General features: G+C 44.0%; 1 protein-coding gene across 1 annotated transcript; it reads right to left on the bottom strand.

Moving 5' to 3' along the window:
* Positions 1-1874: 1874 nt before the first annotated feature.
* Positions 1875-17078, bottom strand: BRD2 (bromodomain containing 2). The gene is made up of 13 exons (XM_018558118.1): positions 16688-17078; positions 15810-16589; positions 10652-10952; positions 9064-9201; positions 8830-8968; positions 8513-8721; positions 7145-7513; positions 6699-6827; positions 6405-6611; positions 4575-4801; positions 4158-4462; positions 2858-3007; positions 1875-2164 (listed from the first exon to the last, which is right to left on the bottom strand). Exons 2-13 carry the CDS (start codon positions 15839-15841, stop codon positions 2031-2033), a joined length of 2340 nt encoding a protein of 779 aa, XP_018413620.1. The 5' UTR covers positions 15842-16589; positions 16688-17078; the 3' UTR covers positions 1875-2030.
* Positions 17079-18998: the final 1920 nt, after the last annotated feature.

The raw sequence follows: 18998 nt of genomic DNA, 5'->3' as shown, positions 1-18998 counted from the left end.
AATCAAATGACATCGGTCAGGCTCTAATAATAAAGTTTTGTCTGATTTGCCTTGACAAGTCCACTTCACAAAGTCTTAGATGAGACAAAGGACCTCAAGAATAAAACTCAAACTTCTGGATGGGCTCACTGTGCCTTGAGGTAGAAACTAGGGATGCACAGATATTGGTTTTTCAGTATCGTGTACTTGCCGACAGAGTACCGATACATCTGGTAGCATGGAGCCGGCTTCCCTGGGAATCATTACTCGCTGGCCGGCATTTTGATTGCCCGGGCTCGATGCCGATTGGCTGGGATGCCAGTTTCCCGCCCAATCAGTATCGAACTGGTTTCCTGGCCAAACAGGAAGTCAGGTCATTACCCGCTGCCCGGCTTCCTGATTGACCGCTTACATGCTGTTTGGCCAGCTCAATGGTGATTGGAAGCCGGCTTTCCAGCCAAATCAGGAGACGGGTCATTACCCGCAGCCCGGGAAGCCGGCTTCTCTTGACCTACATTCCCTTGTCCCCTGGTCTTTCCTTTGCTTTCAAATACTCTCATCACTGGGCTCATGTACCTGTTCTGGTCTTTTCTTCTCACCCCGCTCCTGGGTGGTTTATCAAAACTGGACTTGGAATATGCCCTTACGATTAGGTGAGTGGACTGGTTCCGATTCCTTGCTTGTCCAGCCAAAAGTAAAATTCGGGCACATGAAGTCCTTTGCACATGTACTATTCCCGCATAGCCCAAAGTCCCCCATTCCCACACAGCCTGACTTCCATGTACTGTGTTTGTATTTTGTTTTCTCAATACTTAATTGTGACAAAAAAAAAAACAAAAAAACAGATTCATAGGTTTAGGGAGTAAAGAAAACCACTCATGATGGATGTAAATTTTCTTTATTTACATGTTTCCAAACTAAAGGGCTTGAACTGATACAAGAGACAAAAGGAATAGGACAGAGTATATATATATAGATTTGTAGCAACGGAACAATATTAGGAAGAAAATAAAAATGCTTTTTTCCAGGTAAAAAATAAAGTCACCCTTTACATTGAGAAACATGCTGCTTGTGCAACTCGGAATATATATATTTATGTACAGGGCTTATAAAATCTTACATCTACACCGGCCCCTGTATCAACAGGGCACCCTCTGTTATTTTACATTATAAAACAAAGAAAAAAAACCTTTTCCTTCTTTAAAATAAATACAAAAAGAAAACAAAAAACACATGAAAGGCTATGAACGAGTTCTGTAGCTTGGATGGTGTTCAGTGAGACAGAACTAGCCGCCACCTTACACACTGCATGCAGTAGAGGACTTAAGTGGGCGAGTGACCTTCTGTCCCCCGATTTACTTGTCAGGTTGAAAAACTCTTCCAGGTGCCTTAAAATCTCCATGACGTGCAGAAGGCCGATGTTTTCCGGACCCTCGAACAGTCCTCCTTACTGTGCTAAACATTCCCTAAACGACGCACAGACAAGCAAGACGCTGTAGATGGAGACATTACACAGCGCGCCTCGTCATCGTGTGCCGCACGCATCAGAAAACAAACAGTGAAGGAGAAAACCTGAAGAGTCAACAATTAACACTGCACTAAGTAACAACTAAGAGACCAACTTCCAACAAATCTTCCGCCAAGATAAACCAAAAGCAGATTCCAGCTTCCAGGCGTCTGTGCGTTCCAAAGAGAACTTGTAAACAGAATAAAATAAGGACACTGCATTTGTGCCGCCCACCCATTAGAATGCCTTGTACATGGATCCCCACAGGAGTCAGTGTTCAGGTGGTGAAGGGGCGATGCCTCATGCTCCAGGAGATCCCTCAGCTTAGTTTACAAGTACAACTAGCTGAAGGAAAGGCAAGGTGTTCTCTGCATACCAAAGGCCTCAAGTTTGCTTTTTTCCTACCCTGAAAGGGCATCAAGTCTGGTTCAGGAGGGTTCTGTTCCTGCAGATCCTTTTAGAACCACTGATGAAGCATAAAGTCCAGCCTTCCTACCCTGCTACAGCGGAAGGTAATGTCCTTCTGTGCCATATACCCTTTCCCTCAACCAGAGTCAGAGTCACTAGTGTCTGAGGAGCTGGATGTGGAGCTGCTGCTAGTGTCAGAGTCCGAACTGGAGCTGGAAGCACTGAGACGAGAGGCAGAGACCGGCTGCGCTGATTCCACTTTCTCGTTGACTGCAAAAGAAGAGTAGAGTTTATTATTAATGCAAGGGGGAAAAGTACAAATAAAACACAATGGGGGGGAGCAGCTGTGCATGGCAAACAATCAGCGTCTTTGTTTATTCAGTGAAGGTTTGATAATGAAAGAAAGCCGATTGGTTGACATGCACAGCTGCTCCAGTTTTGATAAATTCCCTGAATATATTTTATAATTTAGAAATAATTTACAGCATATTTGTATTATTTTCCTAATGTATGGTGTGCGAGTGATCCAAGGAACTAGGGCTACTGTACAAAGGAAATCAATCTCCGTTAGTGAAGCTTCTTGGACAGTCCTGCAGAACAGTTCTTATACACGACAGTACCTGTAAAAATGATCTCAAATGCCCTTAATGAGTGCAATTGAAATGAGTGCAATTGACTGGGAAAAGAAGAACTGCCTCCCGTCTGACATCCATTTTGTGCACCTTCTTTCACGTCAATATTTAAACAGACGGAGCTCGATGGACTTTGGCTGCTATCCAAGGCACAGGTAGTTGCAATATTTAATAGTATCTAGGAGGACTGAGCGGAGCCGATTAACTTCCAATATCCAAGTTACAGCCCAGGTAATCTCCATGCATTTGAGGCATTAGCACACCCCATGCTCCATCCCATGCTCCGCGCTCTTATGTTAAATTACACTTTTTTCACACCAGAGACATTTACCTTTCTTGGGTGGTTTCTTGGCAGAGTTCAGTTGCCCGCTGACATCTTGTAGCCTCTTCTCCAGCTCCCTCTTCTTCTCCATAGCAATCTCCTCTTTTGTCTTTCCCATTGGTTTCTTCAGTGATGCAGAGAGCACAGAGTTAGGGGAAGCTGAGGATAAAACAAGGACACGGATTTAGGACCGGGAAGAAGGTTCCCTATACATACACCTGATTATGTAAAGCTATAAATGGGGTTCTTGCAATTTAAGCAACTCACAAATTCTAAAGCTTTCAAGATTCAAGTTATATGAATAAAGCTGCCTGAACATAGTAATATTTTCTTTGTTCAACCTGCAGACTGAACAAAATAAAAACAGGATTCCCCCATCAATGCATACAAGCGTTGATCGAAGAATCTCCTGCCGTCTTCACTGTATTCTGACTGCTGCCGCTGGTCGCTCTCAGAATACCGGAACAGAGTCGGCAACTCATAGGGTACCGACTCCGTTCATTTGAAGATTTTTCAGCCGGCTCCTTTGATCGGCTGATGGAGGGACACTGGCCGAAAGGGTGCCAACAGCAGCAGATCATCAAGAACCTGCTGAAATTGGCATAATGTATGGACAGCTTAAAACTACAATTGTTTTGGTCTAGTGTGTGCTCCAAGTTCTAAAATACAGCAGCAAATGAGATACAAAGTATCTAAAGTGACATGTATGTAAAAACGCACCATAGGACTAACTGCATAATAAAGAATAGTACATAGTTCAAATAACCTCACTGCCACCCTGACAAGTGGTTATATCTAAAGATCTCCCAAAAGTCTGCATTTTGTACCTAGAGCCCTGAAAATATATAAATACACACAGAGTACCAACTACAGAATACAAAATTATTGGGTACAAAAAATGAAAAAAAGGCCTCAGTCATGAAGGGGTTAAACAAGTAAAAAGCTGGATGCAAAGCACTTTTCATTCCCTACAGTAAGTTTTGCCATCCAGACACTGAGGGGAATTTATCAAAACTGGAACAGAATCTGGAGCAGTTGCCCATAGTAACCAATCAGGTTCTCTCTTTCATTTTCAAATCTCAAATGAACTGAAGAGAGAAGCTGATTGGTTGCCATGGGCAACTGCTCCAGATTCGGTCTGCTCCAGTTTTGATAAATTTCCCCGTGTTATACATTGGGGCATAACGATTAGTCACATACTTAAAAGTTGCAATTAAGGAAAATAAAGTATAACTGTACTAATGGAGGTTTCTGGATTTCCGCATTGGGAAGTGCAGGAGTCATGTCAGGGTATAATATGAACACTTACTGTATGGCTTCCTTGGCTTCTTTCTCAAGCAAGACATCACGTATCTCTCCAGCTCACGAAGCGTGGAAGGTTTCAAAGTCTCAAAGTCGATCTCTATTTCCTCAGGGTTGGAATCCCGCAGGGAGGGCTCTCTGGATTGGATGATATGTACCACACGGCCCAGCTTCTCTCCAGGAAGTTTGTTAATGTCTAAGCTCAGCTGCCGTTTCTCATCATACGTCATTGGCTTGGTCTCCTCTTCTTCCTCAGAGTCGTACATGACCGGTGGAGGTGGGGGAAGGGACTTGAAGGATTTCTTAGAACTCCTAGAGAATTACAGCACAAAAGGCTCATAAGCACAAAAGAACCTACAGAAAATCTGACACCTTTAACAAAGTAGCAACAGGAAAAAAGAAATAAAAGCATCTAAAAACTTACTTTGAAAACACAGGCGTAGAAATGGTGGTCATGGTCCCTCCAGATTTTTTAGAGGACTTTTTGGTCTGGAAAGATTTTGCTTTGCTACACCTCCATTCATCATCATCTCTGACCTTTCGTTTGTCAGATTTCTTCTTTTTCTTCTTTTCTTTTTTCTCTTTCTTCTTTTTAGGTTTGGAAATCGGGCCTTGGGAGAGAGCAGCCAGCTGCTCATGTACAGCACGAAGCTGTGAAGACAAAAATACAATTTGAAATTAAAAACCACCGAGACTGCAGAGGGCCAACTACATTGCACAGCCCACAAAGACAACAAACCCATCTAAAAGGTTCCCTGATCAGAACTTCAATCAAAGAAAGTTATAAATGGGCTAAGGCTACATTTAAAGAGGAACTTTACCCATATCTTTAAAATTATAGATTTCCCTTTACTTCCTGGAACTCTGGCACATGTGACTAGGACATGTGACTATGCAGATCATCCCAGGGGAGGAAAATGCCTTTCCCTGAGATCTTGTGAGATTACAGATGAGATATTCCCCAGCAATGTTCTGCTGATGTAACCTTCCCAGGATGTAATGCTTTGGAACTTTACATCATTTGTGCCCTAGTGGACCAGGAAGTAGATGAACGCTATTTGTAAGTAAATGAAAAACAAGTTTAACTAAAGAATGCAAGATGATTTTAAATCGGCACGCAGAGGTGCATGCGTATGTGTTTTTTAGTAAAAGAAGGTAAAGGTTCCCTTTAAATACTAGCTCTATGAATGCTACATCTTAAAGTGGAAGTGCAGCCAAAAATAAAAAAATGAATAGCTTATTTGAAGATCAAGCAAAATCAATCCAGATATGTTCCCTGCATTACTTATTTTTCTGCCGCTAGTTCTGATGACCAGCACGATTTAACCCACCACTTCTGAGCCCAGGTTTTCCTGGAGCCGCCCCCAACCTGTTACTGGTTATCCTGGAGCCGCCCCCAACCTGTTACTGGTTATCCTGGAGCCGCCCCCAACCTGTTACTGGTTATCCTGGAGCCGCCCCCAACCTGTTACTGGTTATCCTGGAGCCGCCCCCAACCTGTTACTGGTTATCCTGGAGCCGCCCCCAACCTGTTACTGGTTATCCTGGAGCCGCCCCCAACCTGTTATTATCGCGGGGCCCCCCCCAACCTGTTTCTGGTTCGGAAAAAAAAAAAAAAAAAAGGAAAAAAAAAAAAGGGAGCACAGTGATATGCTCATTGCTGTCACTTGCTTTCTCCTGCTACCAGCATGCTTCCTTGTTGGCTTCCTTGTACTACTTCTTCCTCTCACTTCAGCTCTGCTGTACAGGGATTGCAAGAAGCTAATATCAGGGAAACAAATGCAAGTACTTATACTACTTGTGTTGAAAAATGAATGTAAATAAATCACTAAATGGTGTATTGACTACAGAGCAGCTTTTCTGTCTTTTATATCTGCCTATAGTTTAGCTTAATTTTGAGGACAACACTAGAGCTGAAAGACCCCCCCTCCCCCCCATTGACCTACAGGTGCAGTCCGGTGTCAAATAATAGAGGTGTAGTTATGAAGAATACAAGTAATGCCATTATATACAATTAGCAGCCTGGTCAGAGTTTATATCATCAGCTCAAGCAATGACAGGCCAGCAGCCAATCAATCCTCAAAGCAAAGTTTACCTTTCAGGAGCCAAATCATAACCAATTAACAAAAGAGGAATTCACGTCCATCTCCTAAGTTACTGCACTTTGATTAAACATGGCACAAAGCAACTGCTTAACCCCCCCACCCATCCCAATGAAATGACTAACTACGATGCTAAAGTCATGTACTCGTACCTGCTCCTGAAGCTCTGCCAGTCTGTTGGCCCTCTCCTCCTCCGAGTCATCAGAACTCTCGCTGTCATCTGAGCTGTCACTGCTGCTCTCACTGGAGGAATCCGAGGAGGATTTGGAATCGGAGGGAGGCTGTTGTGTGGAGGAGGGTGGTGGAGTCACTACAATAGGCTCATCAGGCATCTTAGCATAACGAAATTCAAACACATCCTAAGAAACAAACCATATGGGATTAGCTGATGACCACACATAGAATATTAACCACCAGACAATAAGCTCTACAAAACAAAACCATACCTGCAGCTTCCTTGCCATGGCCACCACATCATGGTCTGGGGGGTTATATTTGTAACAGTTTGAGAACATGAGTCTGACATCAGCAGCAAACTCTTGTGCGTCTCGGTATTCTCTGTTCTCCATCTTTTTCTGTATAAGAAGAGAGGCCAATAAGTATCGCTAGGACATACAGAACAATGCCACCTGCTCAGACTAGGTCACACTGACAAGGCTACTAACTTTCAAGAACAACAAGTCACCTTCCAAAATGGTTAATAGGTCTCATCTCCTGTCATTAGCCACAAGCATTAAGCACATCCATAATATGAAGGTTTATGCAAGTTTCAAATGTTAACTAATTGGATAATTCAAGTCATTTGGCTCCAGCAAGTTAATCTATTTAGAATTGGACTTTGTATATAAAATCGATAGAAAATATATGCTTGCTCTCTGCATCTTGTCCCCACCTTAATGGTGCTAAGGTCCATGGGATGTTTTATGATTTCGTGGTAGTCGTGTAGTCCCAGAGAACTGGCATCCACGGGTTTGTAGAACGGCCATGCATAGGCTCCATGTTTCTTAGAAAGAAGTTCTTTCAGAATGCCATTGCAGTATTTAAGTTGCTCGGACAGCTTGCCCTTCTTGGAAGTCTGATGCTGTTGCGAGTCCGGCAAGTCTTTCCGAGGTGGCTTAATGGGCCGACCACTTTCTCGCCGGGCGGGGATCTTAGCGGGTTTTGTATCAGGCGGCGTTAGAGGGGAGGAGTCTCCACTGGTGGCAATTATAGCGGTGGTGGTTGGGGTTGTAGTGTCCGCTTTTCTCTTCACACCTTTCTTCTGCTATAAAGGGGAAACAAATATTAAAATGTTTAAAACCTATATTCAAAATTGTGCTTTCAAGTTCTATCAATTATGTGCCTTTCCCCTGACCTAACCCTAATCCCCCCCCCCCCTTTACAGATACATACTCGGTTTGATCCGACGGCTGCAGCCTCCAGTGTTTGTCTGTACCTGCACATTACAATTCACTTATCCCTCAAGAACTTAAAATGTCATGATGTACTCCAAAGCTGGCCATACCCAGCTCTGCTATAAGCAGGATTGATAGTAGACAACATAATAGTTAGACTGAAAAAACAAAGCACACAGCTCACCCCTAACGCCTTGCAATACAAACTGTGCACGGATGATTCCTCTGGAGTGATGTGCTCAAAATCTGTAGAACCAGCACACAATCTTCCAAAGAAATTCAAACTTTATTCCACATGCATCCATACAAAGAACCTCCGCTGACACACTTCTGCCTAAAGCTGCCATGCAGCTTACAACCATCGCACGACTTTGGCTGTGCGGTGGTTGTAAGGTCATTAAAATTCCGTACGATCGGCCCATCTTGGTCAGGCAGATTGTGCTTCCAATGATTGCAGTGTTGAGCGGGCAGTGTGTGCTTGCGCACACCGGCCCGTGCGGCATTCGTCTTCCGAGCACGCCACCAACACGGTTTTCCAGCGTGCTCGGATGACGAAAGTCGTGCGACCGTACAGTAGAAGGTCACACGCGGTGCATACAACTGCCGATTATCGTACGATCGTGGGATCCCTCGCAATTGATGTACGATAATCGGCAGGTGTATGGCCACATTTAGTCATAGCTATGACTAAGGCAGAAACACGTCAGCGGTTGTTGTTTGTATAGATGCATGTGGAATAAAGTTTGACTTTCTTTGGAAGATCGTGTGCTGGTTCTACAGATTTTACAACACAATAGTTAGAGAGTAATACATACAAATACACAAGAAAAAAAATAAAGAGGCAATATCACAAAAGTATAACTTACCTTTGCTATTGGTTGTGTGGCTGCTGGAACCACAGGCATCAGAGCCTGAGTAGTGGGCATTGGTTTCATCATCGAACTAGAGAGGACAGTGGGATGTGGTATATTAACAATGGTAGTGGGGACCTCCGGGGAGCTGGGGTACATTGAAGACTGAGACATGGATGAGATGGCTGGGACTTGGTGTGCCGTTGTGATTCCACCTGTGACAGCTATACAGAAAAGAGACCGAGACTGTAAGACGTCTGTAACTTATTCTTCCATAAAACTCAAACACTGTGTAATATCAAAGCACACGAGGGCAGTTCTATTTATTTTACCTGGAGGTTTGACACTCTTCACTGGCTTGCACTTGTTTGAAGTGTTGGGTATTTCTTGCTCGTCCTGAGGCATCTGTGCTACCTTCTGCAAAAATGACTTCTCCAGGCTTTGAGCCATTAGCACAATGTCATCTGTGGGCTTTATGAATGTAAAGAGCAACAATTAAGAACACTGGCCTTCACAATTAAGAACACTGTTCAAATGTAATTCATTGTAATGGAAGCCGTTCTCACCTTGTTGTAGATGTAGCAGTTAGTAAACATTGTGTTGAAGTCCTGCATACACTCCAGTGCAGTCCAGTAGTAGTTGTTCTCCAATCTCTTCTTAATAGTTCCCATGTCCATTGGCTGCTTGATGATTTTATGATAATCCTGCAAACATATCAATTAGCCCACAGACAAAGCATGCTGGTAAGTCTCCAGTTTAAAAAACACCCCAAATCTCAATTAGCAACATAATAAAAATACATTTCTTTACTATATACTCTTAAAACATAGGGCTGATATATGAAAGCCGGGGCAATGAACCAAGTAGAAGTCTTTAAATCCAGCTTACATATACAAGCCCCTGTATGTTGAGACTTAGAACATGACATTCATTCTTTATAAATAACCCCCTCACTTAGATCCCAATATTGGCTGCATCTCCAGCACACTGTACAACAGACCCTGTAACATGAGTGGTCATCATCTTCTGTGTACATAGGACCCGATGACAGCTCTGGGACATTAACAGTTCAAATGTTATGCAACTGTCCACTCCAAACAAGTAGTTTGATACTAAAACACAGGAAGTGTTACAAAATAGACTTTGCAGGACAGAGATTCCACTTAAAAAAATGCATGTACCCCTGCAACTGCCATGTTAAAGCAGCAGTACTAAAACAGCGTCTGGCCACGTCAATATGAGTCCATAAATACAATGAGACCGTAGCCCCAGGTCCTGCCCTGTGGTGCAGTGAGGTGCTTAAGGTAATCACGCCAGAAGCTCAGAGCTACAGGCATGATTTAGAGGGTAGACAGGTATTCTAAATAATGGGAGCAATGCAAGATGGTGAGGAGGTGCAGGGCATATTACGACTGAAGTCTAAAAGCTAAAGAATAGCACACCTACCATTTTTAATGTACCTTCATACTTCTAATCCAAGACATCTCAGTGTGTGTAGCGTTAAAAACTTTGTCACACTTGGGGTCCTGTACAAATTCATGGATGTGCAGATCTGCAAAATGTATTAATTGGAAATTTGCATTTCACAAAGTAAAATCAACCAGTTCATAAAATATAGGGTGGCAGCTACATTATAAAGAAGCTTTAACTACGCAGCGTGCATGAAGACATCCATACATTTGTAGGGATGAGTGGGGAGGAGGGGGCAGTGATGGATGCAAGGTAGAAAAGGTTAAGCTATATGAATGTTGATCTGTTCTTCACCACACAGAAACCAGAGAACTAATAAAAACTCTAGCCCCATCGTATCCTGCACTGGCGAAGAACCTGTACCCCAACATAGCCTAAATTATCAGTACGCGTACATGTCCTCAGACATTTGTCAAACTATGTGCCCTGAACCCCCACAGCACCAACTGCTTCAGTCACAAACCCAGAGCTGTCATCAGGTTTCATAGGCAAGCTGTTTTGATAGGAAAACGTTTCACTGTGTGTGCTGTGGAGAGCATAGCGACAATATGCAGAAAAATGCATTTGTCCGGAAACAAGGAACTGGTCTGATAGGACAAAACATTTGGTCTTGTTGTATTGTTTACCCCCATAGTGCATTGTAACATTATCACTCAAGTCCCACAAAACAACCCAGGAACGTACCGGAAGACCCAGCTTAATGGCATCAACAGGCTGACGGAAAGGCCAAGAGAACTGATGCTTCAACAGAGACTTCATGACGGCCCTGAGCAAGTACTGCAGCTGATTCGTGGATCGGCCGGGCTTTTTGGAATTGCTGACCTCCGGAGGGGGTGGGTTGACTTGAGGAGCGCGATTAAAGACACTGGAATTCATTGTGGGGCCCTCAAAGTCTTCATACAGCAAAGAGGGTTTTCGAATGCGCTTTCCTGGGGTTCCCTCGACAGTCTGCCCCATTATACCATGATTTACATCCAGAGGAGGCCTGCAAACAAGAAATGCGTCAGTCAATACGGATTGCAAGTTTGACAAATATTCTACCAAGTATAAAAAGGAAATAACGCCCCACCACGGCAACAAAAAACATTAGGGGAATTTATCAAGACTGGAGCAGACAAAATCTGGAGTAATTTTCCAGGCAACCAATCAGCATCTCTCCAATTTGAGAATGAAAGAGAAGCTGATTGGTTGCTGTCCAGTTTTGAGAAATCCCTCCCCTATGTCTAGTATAGCCTGCTGCCCAATCTTACAGATACATGTTACATGATTGCAGCCATACAGACTGGCCAAGACTGAGCCCATGAAGGCCAAATACAACATTAGAAAACGTGAATTTAGCTTCATCTTTGAGGTCATTATGTAGATTAGATGTGCACCTCAACACAGTTTTCCATGATGGGGCTTTTGTTCTCTGCTAATACAACTGCAGCTCATTTAAATCACTGGCAACTGTACAGACACTAAGGTGTTATAACTATTTCCACTTCTCCCCATTGAAATATTTCAGCTTCCATTTTAATTGCAGAGAAAAATGTTAGGTCTTTCCCCTTCTATGTAATATTAGGGAGGGGGCTGACGAGATGTTTGCAATAAGCAACCCTGTCTGTACTGTGCCGACAGATCTCTATTGTAAACTAGGTGTGCACACTGTCTGAAAGGTTTAACATCTCAAGCCTTGGGCCCCGCATTGTATGAGAAAACACTTAATGGTCCCTTAAGTCTGTCCCCTACTGCCATCTATTCTAAACAACCTAAGCCACCTGTAGTGTCCCATATAAAACAAGCTTAATAGAATCCCATGACCGGATACAACCCAAAAACATTCAGTGGGTGCTGTAATGACTGTGGGTGCCACTGGAAATCAAGTACAAAAAATAATCGCCAGCATACCAAAGTGAATTCTGTCAATTCTTCTTAATTGACAAAAGACTGGTATGTCACAATGTGTAACAACATTTTGAACACATACAATTATGTTAACAAACACACATACAAGAGTAAATGTGCAACCAATCAGAAAAGGACCTTCCTCCCCCTCTTAAATCATGATGTCCTATTCCCGCCATTTTATATGAAAACAATAGCAAAGAGCAAGATTGTTTTCATATAAAATGGCGGGAATAGGACATCATGATGATGTCAGAGGGGGAGGAAGGTCCTTTTCTATATGCTTGGTTACTATGGAATTTTGTATCACTATACATGCATGAAGAAGGAATCGAAATTTTGCTACACATTGTGACATATCTTTCTTTTGTTAATAAAAAGGAATTGAGAGAAATTGCTTTTGTGTGCTGGCGACTATGTTTTAAATTTGTATTATGTATAAACAAGCTCCAAACAACAACAACACATTTTTTATATATATTTACATAGGCTGCGTGAAAATAAATATATAATTTCTTTTCACACAGCCTATGTGTATATATAAAAATGTATTACACACACGGGAAACTGTCCTCTCTGGGGTCAGCCAAGGGGATCTCAGCCCTCCAGAACATACGAGCCACTAACATACGTGTATAAAGAAGCATTAAAAACAGGTCCACAGAAAACTTTCTCTTTCATGTTACCATTTTTTTTTTAAATGGATGAATCACAAAACTAGCTTAAAAACACAACTGAAGCACAGGTAAGAGGTGATGCATCCAGTCACACAGTGAAAGAGTGCAGTAAGACCTCTGACATCCAGTGATCAGCCGATTTCCACATCCGATTTCCACATCCGGAAGTGTTGACTCATTCTCCCGGCTCAACACACCCCATAGAAACAAAAACATCTCTATGTAAAGCCAATGACCTCATGTCTTGTGATCCCTTACACTTTCCTAGCTGCAGACATATGAATTCCGGGACACATGAAACTGCATTCTGCTTCTTTTCCCTCCTCTGTGTATAAATGGTTTAAAAGCAATTGCTGTATGAGGATACATGTCGCCCTTACTGTCTTCACAGTACATTTAAACTGAAATAAATTAGGGATCAATTATGATCAGCAAGGCCCTAACACTTACATCAGGTTGTGTTTAGTGCACAAAAACCAAGATGAAGAAAGTCATAAGTTGTAGATCTAAAAATCTGCAACGTGGGGACACCCACATTAAAGGGTAAGCTATAGTAATGTTACAAAATGTAAACCTGAACTGTCACAAATTACAGAGAACCAAAACTACACCATCAAAATCTGGGGGGACATTCATACGATGAGCAGGTTCACCAGGCTCCAAAAACCTTACAAAGACTTCATTGGGTATATGGAAGGATATTTATGGCTCCTCAAACAAAAGCTACAACTACAACAGGTGATGGAATTTACATAAGTAAGGCCATCCGCTCTGAATGAACTCATCACACCCCACCCCCAACCACAACAATGTTTACACCACAGACTGGACTCACATTACATAACCTTACTACAGGACATAAAGCATCACAAAGAGACCTCCCCGGGGAAAATCAGCAACACAAAGTCAATGCAATTCAGCATTTAACACATCTCTCCTTATATTGTGGGGAAAGCAGACAAACTGCTGTAAAGAAAGCCAGTATAGGTCTACTAGAACTATATACAAGTCATCTATTTTTACCCAGAGTTCCTCCAGAGGTTGTGGGAGCTGTGGCCCATTGACCTCCCATCTGATGGTGCCTGCATAGCTCCCAATCCAGCCACTTGACAGAATAATGATCCACTTCAGCTGTGTGTAAGGATGGCATCCTGCCCACTATTGTAAAGGGCATTCTGCCCCAGCCACCTCGCTAAGGGGCATTCTACCCCGACCACCTCGCTAAGGGGCATTCTACCCCGACCACCTCGGTAAAGGGCATTCTACCCCGGCCACTTCGGTAAAGGGCATTCTACCCCGGCCACCTCGGTAAAGGGCATTCTACCCCGGCCACCTCGGTAAAGGGCATGCTACCCACTGACCCCTGAAGAACTGAAAGGACCAAATTCTGCTATAAGAAAGCACTTCCCAAGTGATCTTAATATCATTGACACTTGTATGTGGTTTATCACACTTAGAATAAACATTGCACAAATCTGGGCCCGCAGGATTGTATGAGCACTTTTAACTTTGAGAGTTGTAAATGTATATCCTCTACACGTGTATGCATGCACGCTCCTGCATGGGTTATTTTGCGGGCGATCAGCATATTTTTCAAATGTTTTGACTGCAGTACACCCCATTCTGGGAGCTAAACATTGCACAAAGTGAGGCCGGTGTATTATACAATCTAATCATCACCGCAAAGAGAAACAAATATCCACAAACTACGAATCTCATTCTCTTTCAGTCCGGGTGTACAGCTCATGTACTTCTATAGACTACTACTGTCTGTAAGATCCATTACAAAGGTCTGGAGACTCTCCTATATCCAGGTCATGGTATAGTCAGTCACATTCCTCTGGACCTGTTCTGGAAGTAGTTGGTTCTCCTTATCTATGCAACTCATTTGGTTCTGGCCTGTAGAGGTTTCTTGGCAGTTCAATGTTCTAAAATAAGTCCAGATGAACATGACTGACTTCTACTTGCTCAATGAGCCTCTCAACCAGGGTTCCTGCAGCAATTTCTGCCTGTTGGGTACAGTACCACTCACACCAATTATCTCTCTGTACATGGGGCATTGATCCCATCCCACTAACCGACTGAACTAGGGAGTCATTACTGACAGGAGGTTAGTGGGATGGAATCAATGCCCCATGTACATATCAAGGTTTCCTCCATGTTACATAGCTTGACGCAGGGCAAACTAGACACAACGATGCTAACTAGCCCATTTGTCAACAAGTCTGCAGAAATATATATAAATACACATACATACACACAGCTGAATGAAGCCTTACTCAGCAAACTACTCTATGCCAGGGGGAGGGGGGAGAATAACACCTAAAAAAACAAATACAGAAATAAAAATAAAGCACCTCCAGTGTATTTCTATATAAAAAAACAGTCCATATGCAAAATGTAGAGACCATACAACTATGGTAAAGTTGATGGACTGACCAAAACACTGTTACATAAACTGAATTATAAATTGTTACATAATCACAAAAATAGTGTCTAAACTCCACATGTAGAAAAAATAAATACCCAAAAATCGTTGTCAGCCACCCATGATAACAGAAAAGAAAAATCCAACTACTTACAAAGAAAGCAATATAAAAAAAAAATTATATATAAATATATATTTTGCATTCACATATCTATATATACACACACACGTTACACATTTGCTTTATAATAAAACAAACTCCACTGTAAACATACCAGCTGAATATGACTGGAGCAGATCTCAATGAGTGTCAAAGGTCACCTGAATAAAAACAACTCCCCCACCACAGCTATAAAACGTCCTCGGCCGGCAGAACACTGGGAACGCGGGTGGAAGGGGGTCGGTTGTGACCCGGCTGGAGGTGAAATCAATGTAATTATCAGGGTTCCCCTGTTGCCAGGATACGCAGCGTCCCCTCCCCCGGGGATAGATATGTCTGGGCAGCCGGAAGAAAATGGCGGCGCCGCAGAGCTATGAGGGCGCAGCGAACCAATCCTCAGAGAACTCCCCGGCTACAGCTCTCCGGTCAGCGATACGGGCAGCTATGGGGTCACCTGCACCGTATGATTGTAAAGCGTCAATGAGCGAGGTAACCGAGGGCACCGGTGAGGCGGATGGATACGGATTGCCTCTACTGTTGATAGGGGGAAAGGGACGCCATCTCTATGGAAGCAAGGCCAGAGTAAGGGGGGGCTGCTGCGGGGAGCTCGCGATTTGAATCAAAAATGCAGTTTTACGTAACAATATAGAGCTCTGGGAGGTACAAGGGGGTCCTCTGGTTCTCCTGTACCTTTTAAACGCTGGGTTTAGGGCTGTCTCCATGCGGATGGATACGGATTGTGTTGACGCCCGCTCTCCGGCTGAGGGCGTAGCGGTGCCTTTGGCTCTCAAACCACTTCAAGCTTTTCCCCCACTCCAGCTTCGGTTCTCCGCTTCAGCGAAATGGCGCCTCGAGAGGCTGAGGCCGGTCTTATATAAACGCAGCGCCTGACGCGGATTGGTTTCTGAAAGCCAGCCTCCGTGGCGGGCACAGAGCTTCCATTGGCTTTCCGGTCCGTCCGTCATCACGTCCCCCGCCCACTGCAACTGGGGCGCGTTTCCATTGGTCGCCATGCCTCCCGCTGTTCAGACGCCCCTAGCGGTCGGATGATGTATTACCACTGCAGCAGCTGAGGACGACGCGCCCTTTCCTTCCTAGGACTCCAGGACAAGTGACTCAGCGCGGCTTCCACGTCACCCAAGAAAACCTCTTCTGCCATTGGCTGGAACTAGGCAGAACTCTGCCGTCCCGTCGTCTGCCATTGGCTGTAACTAGGCAGCCGAGCTCAGACTGGGCGGTCTTCCCGCATCACGCGACGTGGCCCCTAGTCTCTCCTTCTGCTGCCTTGAAGGAGACGGCGCCATCTTGTTGCGCATATCCATTTTTCTTCAGTGTAACGTTGAAAACTCGACCGATGGTGCACACCCCGTAATAAAACTTATCCAAAACACGAAACCCGCTTCAGTGCTGAACAGAGCCGTCGTGTATTTAACAAAATGGCCACGGATTTCTGTCAGTGCAGTAGAACATCTATAAAGTAATAAAACAAAGACATAATTGAGCTTTAAAATCGGTCAAACAGCATAAAAACCTGAGAAGTCATCAAATGGAAACGTTTTCATCCTTACCACAAGCGGTTATGTCTGCATTTCGCACAGGTCACCCCTAATGGCGGCACACCCCCAACACGGCCAATTTGCGAGGGAGAACAGCTTTCTTTCCGGAAGTAACGCCCTTCCCCCGGTAAAGCGAAGTCCGCCCTTTGAAACGAGCCGGCTCCCGCTGCCTGGCGCTGCCGCAAAGTGACTCCCGGTCCCCGCAGGCACACGCCGCCCCCGCCTGCTCTGAGCCGCCGCCATTTTGTTGCGGAGAGCTGAGGCAGCAGCGCTTCACCGTCCTCCTCCTCCAGCTCTCCTCTTCCCCCTGCTGCCGCCTTCCCGCAGCTCCTGGGACGCCCAGGCCCCCGGATGCTGGACCCTTTTCGCCACCTACTGGCGGCGGAAAGACGATTTCCTCCCCCTTCTCCCTTTTTCTCTCTCCACTCCTCCCTCCGCTGCTCCTTGTACTATGTGCAAAGTCATTGCTGCAAGATGGCGGCCGCTCATTGTTCTCAGCTTCCCCTCACCCCCACTTCCCTCAGCCGCCTCAGGAGAAACACGACAGGCGCCACGTTTATCTCCCTCCCCGAACCCTGTTATCGTAATATCACGAATAAAATACACCACATACATCTAATATGGTCTCCGAGTCCTTCCTTTATATCTATTACATTGTAGAACAAGGGCGTGATCGTCATGGAGCGTTCACCTCAGAGTACAATGTGGGGAAAGTGCTCCGTGTGTGTCATGTCTGTGGTGTTATATGGCTGCCTTCTGATCACACAAGGGGGAGAAACAAATGTCTGAATATCACGTGATACATTCTGAATGATGAGGTTATATAAAGTACATACATAACAACTCGGTGATATAATATGCTCCTTTAGAGGGGTGCCCATGATTGTCTGAGGTAACCCCCAAATGTCTGTGGATACCTCTCATGCTTTGTGTATGCACACAAAATAAATTAGTCATCTGAGGTAACCCCTAAATGTTGTGAGTACAGCTGATGATTTATACATACATAGTAAAGACATACATACTTTGGTGTATAGCAGCTCAGTGATATAACAATATGCACTTTTAGTGGGGTACCCCATATATATGGCTCATATGAGGTAACCCCTAAATGTACTTACATACAATATATACAGACATACATTGTATGGTGTATAGCAGCTCAGTTATATAATAATATGCTTCTTTAGTGGGGTACCCATATCAATGGATCATCTGAGGTAACCCCTAAATGTTTGTGGGTACAGCTGATGATTTATACATACTTTGGTGTATAGCAGCTCAGTGATATAATAATATGCACTTTTAGTGGGGTACCCGGTATATATGTCTCATCCCAGGTAACCCCTAAATGTACGTATGTACGTACATACATACATTGTATGGTGTATAGCAGCTCAGTGATATATTAATAATATGCTCCTTTAGTGGGGTACCCAGTATTGATGGTTCATCTGAGGTAACGCCTCAATGTTTCTGATGATTTGTACAATATATACATTTTATACATTGGGGGAGTGATTAAAACTGCAGCAGACAGAAACGTGTACCCCATGGTTCATGTGACGTATCCCCTAAGGCCCCGTTCACATATAGCGAATTGTCGCGTGATTTCCTCCGCGATATCGCGCATTTTTCCCGCGCGATATCGCGAGAAGTCGCCGGCCAATGCTATTCAATGGAGCTGTCTTAACTCCATGTCGCTCGTCGCGGTCGCAAGTCGCTTCTACCGGACCCTTTTTTCGGCGGATTTTGCGCGATTTTGCTTTTTTTCTATGGAGCCCGACGGAGAAGGTCGCGCTACCGTCGCTGGATCGTCGCCCCGAAAGTCGCGATATCCCGGCCGCTGCAAAGGTATGTCGCTATATGTGAACGGGGTCTTAATGTCTGCGGATACGTCTGATGGTTTTTTTCTTACAATATATATACATTGCATACAATGGAAGGCATACAAAACTAAGGACAACAGATTCTGGAGCAGTTGTCCATGGCAACCGATCAGCTTCTCTCTTCAGTTTGTTCAGTAAAGCTTTTAAAAATGAAGCGGAGAATATGTTTGGTTGCCATGGGTGACAGATCCAGAATCTGTCTGCTCCCAGTTTTGATGAATTCCCCTCATTGTATGATGCAGAGCAGCTCAGTGACATAATATAATATTATTAGTAGTATAGCGGATTTATATTGCACCAATATTGTTTCTACAGAGCAACAAAATAAAGGGAGACGGTACAATACAGAAGGATGACGAGGGCTCTGATCATTAGAGCTTACACTCTAAAAGATGGCCCTTTGATGATTCGAGGGGTACCAGGTATTAATGATT

This window comes from Nanorana parkeri, unplaced genomic scaffold (genome assembly GCF_000935625.1).
Source record: "Nanorana parkeri isolate BGI_ZX_2015 unplaced genomic scaffold, ASM93562v1 scaffold321, whole genome shotgun sequence".
Classification (NCBI taxonomy): Eukaryota; Metazoa; Chordata; class Amphibia; order Anura; family Dicroglossidae; genus Nanorana; species Nanorana parkeri.
Note: the sequence above shows the minus strand (reverse complement) of the source record. Positions and strands in the feature narration are given on the sequence as shown.

Bases quoted from the DNA above. Each gene is read 5' to 3' on its own strand.
- BRD2 (XM_018558118.1), bottom strand. From the start codon at position 15,841: ATGGAGACAGCCCTAAACCCAGCGTTTAAAAG. The intron at 8,969-9,063 runs GTGAGAACGGCT...ACATTCATAAAG, and splicing joins ACTGCTACATCTACAACAAG to CCCACAGATGACATTGTGCT. The intron at 2,165-2,857 runs GTAAATGTCTCT...CTTCTTTTGCAG, and splicing joins CAAGAAACCACCCAAGAAAG to TCAACGAGAAAGTGGAATCA.